Raw genomic sequence first — 9,242 nt, 5'->3', positions numbered from 1 at the left:
AAACCCAGAGCAGTGCCTTACTCTCAAATCGCTGACCAAAATTACCAGCGGACGGTAAGGTAGTAAATACTAATGCCAAATAGCAGGTCTGTCCAAAACAAAGGTCAACATTTTCCATCCCCACTCCAAATTTCAAAGAAACGTGGGACAACTTTTTATTTTATTTTATTATTTTTCCTAAGACCAAGGAAATATTCTATTCTAAACAGCACCATGAGCAATGCAAGACTCTTTTGACCAAACCCATACTTCATACTACATTGTAACACCGACCGACAAATCCCACGTGCCTAAAGCCCCAAGAAGGTGATCTTCCCCTATAGATTCGGACACGTACACGTGTCCGCAATCCAACGTATCACAAGCCGCACCCCCTCTATATAAACTGATAGCCTACCACCGAACATGACACAACACTGCCTTATCCACCGATACTTTTTAATCTTCTATTACTATCCAGAAAAATAATTTCAGGAATCACCAATGGCTTGCCCAAGCTCTACAAGACCCAGTAAATATCTCTCACTTCACAGGCCTTCTTTGTTTGTTCCTCAAGTTCCTTTAATTGACCCTTTTGCTTTGTTTTTGCAGCCAAAGTTCAAGAACTGTTCGTGTATGAATTCAATGAACGTGATCGTGGAAGCCCTGCCTTCCTCAAATTGAGCCAGAAATCTGTCAATTCTCTGGGAGATCTTGTCCCTTTTAGCAACAAAGTATGTTCTTTTTAACTTCTTTTCTCATCCTCTTCTTTTAACATGAAACATAAAAGTTGAAAAGAAAAGCATGGGCTTTACTTGTTACAAATCAAATTATACAATCCTATTTTTGATATAAATAATTTACTGCAACTTTAGTACTATGTACCCACTTTTTTCATTATCATGTATAAGAAAAAGTCCACTGATAAATTTTTGTAACATAACTTTTACCACAAACCTAACATAATCGATTGTAAAGAGTGAATTTTAATTACCAACAGTTGACCGCTTCAATAAGTTAATTACCAAAATTTATTGTTGTAGAAACACTCTATTTATAAAGGTTATTTCGCATATATGATTAGGGTTTGGGAGTCGAGTATTTTTTTTCCTTATCTTTTCATTGTTGCAGCTATATAGCGGAGACCTGCAAAAGCGGTTGGGAATAACAGCAGGCATGTGCATTCTAATTGAGAACAAACCAGAGAAGAAAGGTGACCGGTACGAGGCCACATACAGCTTTTACTTCGGGGACTACGGTCACATATCGGTGCAGGGACCATATTTGACCTACGAAGACACGTGTTTGGCTGTGACTGGTGGATCTGGGATATTTGAGGGGGTGTATGGGCAGGTGAAGCTGCACCAGATTGTGTTCCCCTTCAAACTTTTCTACACCTTTTATTTGAAGGGTATTGAAGACTTGCCACAAGAGCTTCTTGGTAAGCCAGTGGAGCCAAACCCAGCTGTTGAGCCAAGCCCTGCAGCTAAGGCTTGTGAGCCCCAAGCCACTGTTACTAATTTCACTAACTAAACTATTAGTAGGAAGATTATGATTGATGTAAACTTGGTGGCTTGTTGTATTACTGGTCACAGGGATCAGCAAATAATATACAACGTTGCATTAATTATTACTACTAATGTTTTTCAATGGTTCATTTTAGTGCTTTTGGCGAGTTCCTAATTTTATATAAGTGACAACTATATATCTTGCTCGTTTTCGTCCTCTTACTAATTGTCACTGTTGAACATGTGGAAGTGGATTAATATTTTATTTGTGATGCCATTCCAGAAGTATGATAAAATATGGCAAATGTTAACCCTTGTTAAAGCTAAAATAGCACGGGTCTCACTTAATAAATAAAAAAATTGAATAAATGAGAGAAATTGTATAAAAGTTATCTAAAACTTATAAAGTTAACAAAATACTGATATTGAGATAATAATTCTTACACAAGTACAAAAATTCTGATACAAGAAGGTAAAACGCAAGGTAAGAGAGATTACCACCACGCCAAAACAGAAATCTATAGAGAAAGAACAAAAGCACAAAACACAAACAATAAACAAGTTTCTCAAAAAAAAAAAAAAAAAGACAAACAAACAATAAACAAAACTCTGACTAGACAAGCTACAGAATAGCGCTAGTGCGATGTCATTATTAAGTCCGGTAGGTTATCCTATGCAGCACACCTTCAAGATGGAATTTGGAGGCTCACTTGGCTAACTCACGAGGTATCATAGGTAATGACTATAGACAAAGCATATGTACATAATTAACTTTATGTCAACAATCATGACATGTGACTAGGGCTGTCCATCCAATCCGAAGACCCGATCCACCCGAAAATTCCGACCGTATCCGACCCGAAAACCGGCCGACCCGATCAAGTCGCCGGTCGGCGGTGGGTCACTTGTTCCAAAAACCGACTCCGGCGGATCGGTCTCGGTTTTCCTCCCCAAAACCCGAAAAAATCCGATCCGACCGATATACTAAGATTTTCATAAAAAAAATTCCAGAATCCGGAAACTTACCGACTCCGGCGGATCGGTCTCGGTTTTCCTCCCCAAAACCCGAAAAAATCCGATCCGACCGATATACTAAGATTTTCATAAAAAAAATTCCAGAATCCGGCGAAAGTTTCCAGATTCCGGCTATATTTTCCAGATTCCGGCAGAAATTTCCAAATTCCGGCGTTAAATTTCCAGATTCCGGCGTCAAATTTCTAGATTCCGGCAACAAACTTTCATATTTCGGCGACTTATCAAGTAGATCTAGTGATATTTTGTCCAAATCTAGTGAAATCTCACCGGATCTAGCAAGATCTCACCAGATCCGGTTAGATCTCCGCCGGATTTGGCGTTTTTCTCCTGAAATCAACTATTTTGGCTGGTTTTTTCACCGTGTACGATTCCGACCGAACCGACCGTGTTTCCGGCGCAAAACCAACCACACCGATCCGACTCCCTCGCCGGTCGGCGGCGGGTCAGGATTTTCTCAACCCGATTCTATCGGGTCGGTCTCGGGTTGGGCACAAACCCGACCCGGACCGACCCGTGGACACCCCTACATGTGACCTTGAATGATGAAAAAAAAAATTGCCACTACAAGCGAAAATGATGGTTCACTGAAGTTATAATAAAGTGTATAGTCATAAAAGAACTCTAGAATACAATGTTAGTTTGCCATAGAAAATACTCCGAATTAAAACTAATAAGGGCATTAGTATTAACTGTGCTGCCAAATGCTATTTTACCACTCTAAAACTTACCTTTTCTATTTTAACGGTGTTTAACATTTCACCATATATAAAATATTCTATTTTTCCATACAACACATTGAAATAATACATACAATACATTAAAATAAGGCAAAAATGCAAAACTAACCCTCTGACTTTCAGTCTTTTTCATTTCAGTCCTCTAACTTTCAGATTTGTCATTTCAGTCCTCTAACTTTCAATTGTTGTCAATTTAGTACTCCGTTAAACTTCAGTTATGTCCTGCCGTTAATTGAGCCAAAATGATATCGTTTTCATTTTTTTTTTTTTTAATAAATTTCAAAATTTAAAGAAAAAAAAAACTGAGGAATCATTCCACACCCCAATCACTGAAAAAAGCTTGTAAATCTCCTACGCATAAGTACCAACAATAATAATCAGAATCAGAATAATCCCACCCAAGTTTTTGACGAATCTTCCTCTTCTGATTACGATCTCAAAGCTATTCTTGGTAAAGCTTTGTATAGTTAACTCCCCCCCCCCCAACCATCTTCTCCAATGGCCGTCGCAGTAGTTGTCGTGCGCCCACTTGTCACTGTCCAATCCCTCGAAGGTGACATGGCCATCGATACCATCACCACCGTTGTTTTGCCCGATGTCATGAAAGCCTCCATCTGGCTCGACATTGTCAACTTCGTCCACGCCCAGATCTCCAACATCAACTCAACAAGTGCCAACCCTACGCCGTGTCCAAGAAGGCCGGACACCAAACCTCCGCCAAGTCTTGGGGTACCGGACACGCCGTGTCCCGTATCCCCCGTGTCCCCGATGGTGGTACCCACCATGCTGGTCAGGGAGCCTTCAGAAACATGTGTCGTGATGGTCGCATGTTCGCTCCTACCAAGATCTGGCACCGTTGGCATAGGAGGGTCAATGTGAACCAAAAATGATACGCCATCATTTCGGCCATTGCTGCTTCTGCCATCCCATCTCTTGTTCAAGCTCGCGGTCACAAAATCGAGTCTGTTCCTGAGTTCCCACTCGTTATCTGTTAGGAATGCTATAAGCATATGGATAATAATTGTTGTATTGAGATTTAGTTAGTTAGTTAGTTACAATTCCAAGCATGTTAATCACATTTAGCACATGTTGGAATTATTAATACACATGGGGAATAATAGAACCTAGTTAGTTAGTTAGTTAGTTACAATTCCAAGCATGTTAATCACATTTAGCACATGTTGGAATTACTAATGCACATGGGGAATAATAGAACCATTAGGATGAGGCCATGTGGACCAATGAGATTAGAGCTAGTCTCCTATAAATACATGATTGTAATCCAATATGAGGAATGAATGAAGAATAAACCAATTTGTTAGTGCATTTCTCTCTCTTAATCTCTCTCTTTCTCTATGGAGGGTGACTACCTCGAATTAAGTCAATTTCCCTACAATCCCCATCCATTCCCCTATAATTCCCATAAATCTCCATTAGGAACCACCGGGTTCCTAACAAATGGTATCAGAGCCGTTGATCCAGAGACGGGCAATTTTGATGAAAGAAAACTTTTGAAAAAAATACAAGGATTGTTGAACCAAGCTTTAGAAGAATCTAAGGATATTTCAAAGAAGATGAAGGCCTTGGATGAATCTAACATGGCCATGAAGGAGGAGCTCTCAAGATTGCAAGAGGGTCTCGAGAACATGACGGAAGAGGAGTTACAATCTCTTGATTCAATGAAATTCGAAGAACAAATCAAGTTCCAAGAATCTACTACTGTTGTTGCAAGCCGAGATGTTGATTTTTGTGTCAAAGTGGATGATGATATACATGTACATGCTGCCCTTGAAGTTCAGTCGAAAGAATCAACAAAGAAGGTGATGATGATCGTCCAAGAACCCATTCTTGATGCACCAATGGAGGCTTCCATTCAAGAGTCTATGATTCAAGAATTGGCAATCCAAGTGTCGGTGATCCAAGAATCCAAGATACAAGCTTCAAGAATTCTAATGGTTCTAGAATCAAATGAGGTCTTGAGGATACTAGAACATTTCAAGGTTCAAAGAACCAATGAGACCTTGAAGATTGAAGAACCATTGAAGGCTCAAGACTTTGAGCAAAGTTTGAAGATCTACGAAGAAGAAACCTTCATGTGCACCGGACCGCTTGTCAAAGAGAAATGCATGAATATGGTGATCAAAATGTCACTACGGTATTGGTCCATTGGAAGATCTCCTTTGATGAAGATGTTATTTCACAACAACACCTTGTGGGCAAGGTGTTTTCAAGGGGAGGGAAATGTTAGGAATGCTATAAATAATAATTGTTGTATTGAGATTTAGTTAGTTAGTTAGTTACAATTCCAAGCATGTTAATCACATTTAGCACATGTTGGAATTATTAATACACATGGGGAATAATAGAACCTAGTTAGTTAGTTAGTTAGTTACAATTCCAAGCATGTTAATCACATTTAGCACATGTTGGAATTACTAATGCACATGGGAAATAATAGAACCATTAGGATGAGACCATGTGGACCAATGAGATTAGAGCTAGTCTCCTATAAATACATGATTGTAATCCAATATGAGGAAGGAATGAAGAATAAACTAATTTGTTAGTGCATTTCTCTCTCTTAATCTCTCTCTTTCTCTATGGAGGGTGACTACCTCGAATTAAGTCAATTTCCCTACAATTCCCATCCATTCCCTTATAATTCCTATCAATCTCCATTAGGAACCACCGGGTTCCTAACATTATCAGTGACTCGGCTGAGATGATTCCTCAGTTTTCTTTTTCTTTTTCTTTTTTAATATCAGTTTTTTTTTAATTTTCTTTAAATTCTGAAATTTACAATTAAAAAAAAAAAGAAGAAAAAAAAAAGAGGTCAAAACGACGTCGTTTTGACTCAATTAACGCAGGGCATAATTGGAGTTTAATAGAGTACCAAATTGACAACAATTGAAAGTTAGAGGACTAAAATGACAAAACTAAAAGTTAGAAGACTGAAATGAAAAAAACTAAAAGTTAGAGGGTCAGTTTTGCAGTTTTGCCTTAAAATAACCTTAAAAAAACTTCTATATTAAAAATTATTAAAAAAAAAAAAAAAAAACAATAAACAAACAAACACACGCAGCACCCATAACTCACCCCACCAAATCAAAACCCACTACCACCACCACTACCGCAAACCCACTACCACCAACCACCGGCCACAATCAACCAACCACAACCTCAAAACTCATCTCAATACAAGACACAATTACCAAGATGAACTAGTGGCAACCAATCAACAATCACCACACAACTACCGCATCCTCCACAGCCCAAAACACAGCTAAAAAAAAAAACTCAACCAAATCTAGCCAAATACCCGTAACAAACCCACAACCACCAATGACAAAAACACAACAACCGCCACCGTACAACCACAACCCAAAACCCATAAACACAATTTGAAAAATTATTCAAGCTTAGGAGAGAACAAGTCCAGAAAGCTAGAGAAGAGTTTTGCCCATGAGGATTTTGGAGTTATGGTGAGCAGCGGCAGTGTTTTGGAGGACCGGCCATGGGTTTTGGAGCTGTGAGAGTGGCGGCATTTTTGCTAGAGAGACTAGCCATGGGAGAGTGGAGAGAATACAATAGATATAGTAGAGAGTAGAGAGAAATCTTATTTGAGGGAGAAGAGAAGAGAGACAAGGAAAGAGAAAAAATGCTAGAGAGATCGGCCATTGCATCTAGTTTCTTATATTATTGGAGTCTAATTTCATGAAATATAAATTCTAGTAACTCCTTACTAAAATGATCAGGTCTCATACTTTGAACAATCAATTCCCATTAAATCTATCTCAACAAGATGCTTATTGTCTCTTATCAAGATGGTGGATTCCATCTTGAGGAATAGTGTTCCACAAACGCAACATAAAGACTCCTTATTTTATTGAAATTTCATAAACTTAGTTTATAACACTACATATGATTACTCAACATATTAGGGTTTTGATAGTAAAAGATTTTACTCCGATATACATCAAAATAACTTATATTTTACTTAAGAGTTCACCATCCTCTCAAGATTAACAGTTTATGCATTTGGCAATCGTGAGGTCAATTATTGAAATGAAAGTAGTTTATAGGATAACAACTCAGTGGTCCAGTTCAATGTATTCCAAATAAATCAATGTATTAATCAAAACTCTCCACTTCCATAATCAAAATAGATCATCATGATTGATACACTAAAGTCTTATTAGATGAAATTCCCAATTTCATTGCCTATTACGAACTAAGATTTATGAGTTTACAAGGAATTGTGATTTAAATATTATGTATGCAGATCTCATTCCCATACTTAAATCATGCACAATACATCTCATGGACTATTCATTAAATGAATGTGTAATATCCAATGATTATATATTCTTAGATAATAAAACACTTTTATTAGTTGAAGAATGTTATGCAAATTGGATTTTAGGGCTTAAATCCCAACAATCTCTCACTTGCCCTCAAAGATAGTTTTGCATATCTTATTTGTCACTCACTTCCCTTCAAAGTAATTCGCAATTATTCTTAGGCAAGGTCTAGAAAAAGATTTCAACCAAACTCATAGCAAAAATATCTTTGCTACTACTATATCCCACACACTTCTATCTCTTTAATGACTTAAGTAAAATGCCAATGACCTATTTAGGGGGAAAATCTTAGAGTTTTTAAATTATTAGGAAACTAAGGGTATGTTTGGTAACTATTTTTTCCCCTTATTTTCTATTTTCAAAAACAATTTTCTATTTTTGAGATTAAAAAACTTGTTTGGCAACCCAAAATGGACAGAAAACAAAAACTGTTCTCAAAACTCAATTTGTGAAGGAAACTAAAAACATGCAAAAGGCTGTTTTTAATTTTTAATTTTCGAAAGTCAATGAAAACACGCATTTAATTTAATGAATCTATCTCATTTAATGAGTTAGTATTAGAGTTCAAATCCTAGTAATAACATATTTTAGTTTTTCTTTTTTCAAAAAACTATGTTTTTAATTTCAACTAACCAAACATATTTTTTATTTCAAAAATACAAGAAAATTGTTTTTTTTATTATATTCTCAAAAACAAGTTTTTGAAAATAGAAAACAAAAACTGTTACCAAACATAACCTAAGTTGTTTGGATATCATTTAATTATATTGTAAAAAATATTTATAGCACTTAATAAGGCCTTACTTATGGGAAGAAGTTTTCAAAATCTACTTGAACTCATTACACAATAATTCATATGATTATCCACATCTATTTTGATCACACTACCTATCAAGTCATTTAAACAAGGCATGTGACTTTTTTTTAATGATAGTTCAATAGTTAGAAGAGCGGGATTTGAACCATGGGTGTGTCCATTGGAAATATTAGAGACTACTAGTTGAGACACAAGACCCTTGGTCACATGGCTATTAAATAAGTAATGTAATTAAAAATATTAAGGATGTTCATTTGAACCATTATTTAATGAGCCGTGGAAGCTTTCCTTCAAATTGGTTTAGAGAAGTTTTTTATACTTAATAAGTTAATTTTTCATGAAAAATAAATAATCACTTAATTATGATGGAAGAGAAGTGAAAGGTACAAGCCATAACACCTAGATATTTGTAGTGACACGCACTCAATTATTTTACACATATCAGAACTGATGAAGCCATTTGGTAGATTTGTTTTTTTCTCCAGATAAATAAAACTTGGTGGGAAGAAGAAGAAAAAGATAAAAAGGTAAACTACATATTTGGTCTCTATCTCTTATACCATATTTCAATTTAATCCCTAATATTTCAATTGTGTCAATTTGGTCCCTAACTTTTCAGTATCTTGTCAATTTAGTCTCTACTGTTATCTCTTAAATGGAAAAGTATGATGTGTTAAATGACCTAAATAAATAAATTTCCACATCAACGGACACCTAGACTAACTTGTCACATAATCTTAAATTTTTTTTTTAATAAAAAAAAAAAATAGCAACAACAGATAAGTGAAAATGAGTAAATTTTGGA

The 9,242-nt window shown here is 36.3% G+C and overlaps 1 protein-coding gene across 1 annotated transcript; it reads left to right on the top strand.

The window, feature by feature from the left end:
• The first annotated feature begins 399 nt into the window (after positions 1–399).
• LOC115975829 (allene oxide cyclase, chloroplastic-like) lies at positions 400–1,641 on the top strand. The gene is made up of 3 exons (XM_031096839.1): positions 400–511; positions 592–713; positions 1,111–1,641. The coding sequence occupies exons 1-3, from the start codon at positions 484–486 to the stop codon at positions 1,510–1,512; spliced, it is 552 nt and encodes a 183-aa protein (XP_030952699.1). The 5' UTR covers positions 400–483; the 3' UTR covers positions 1,513–1,641.
• Positions 1,642–9,242: the final 7,601 nt, after the last annotated feature.

Source organism: Quercus lobata, chromosome 2 (assembly GCF_001633185.2).
Source record: "Quercus lobata isolate SW786 chromosome 2, ValleyOak3.0 Primary Assembly, whole genome shotgun sequence".
Taxonomy (NCBI): Eukaryota; Viridiplantae; Streptophyta; class Magnoliopsida; order Fagales; family Fagaceae; genus Quercus; species Quercus lobata.
Note: the sequence above shows the minus strand (reverse complement) of the source record. Positions and strands in the feature narration are given on the sequence as shown.

Excerpts from the sequence above, each read along its gene's own strand:
- LOC115975829 (XM_031096839.1), top strand. The coding sequence starts at position 484 with ATGGCTTGCCCAAGCTCTACAAGACCCA. Across the intron at positions 512-591 it reads CCCAAGCTCTACAAGACCCA|CCAAAGTTCAAGAACTGTTC; the intron begins GTAAATATCTCT and ends TTGTTTTTGCAG. Across the intron at positions 714-1,110 it reads TTGTCCCTTTTAGCAACAAA|CTATATAGCGGAGACCTGCA; the intron begins GTATGTTCTTTT and ends TCATTGTTGCAG.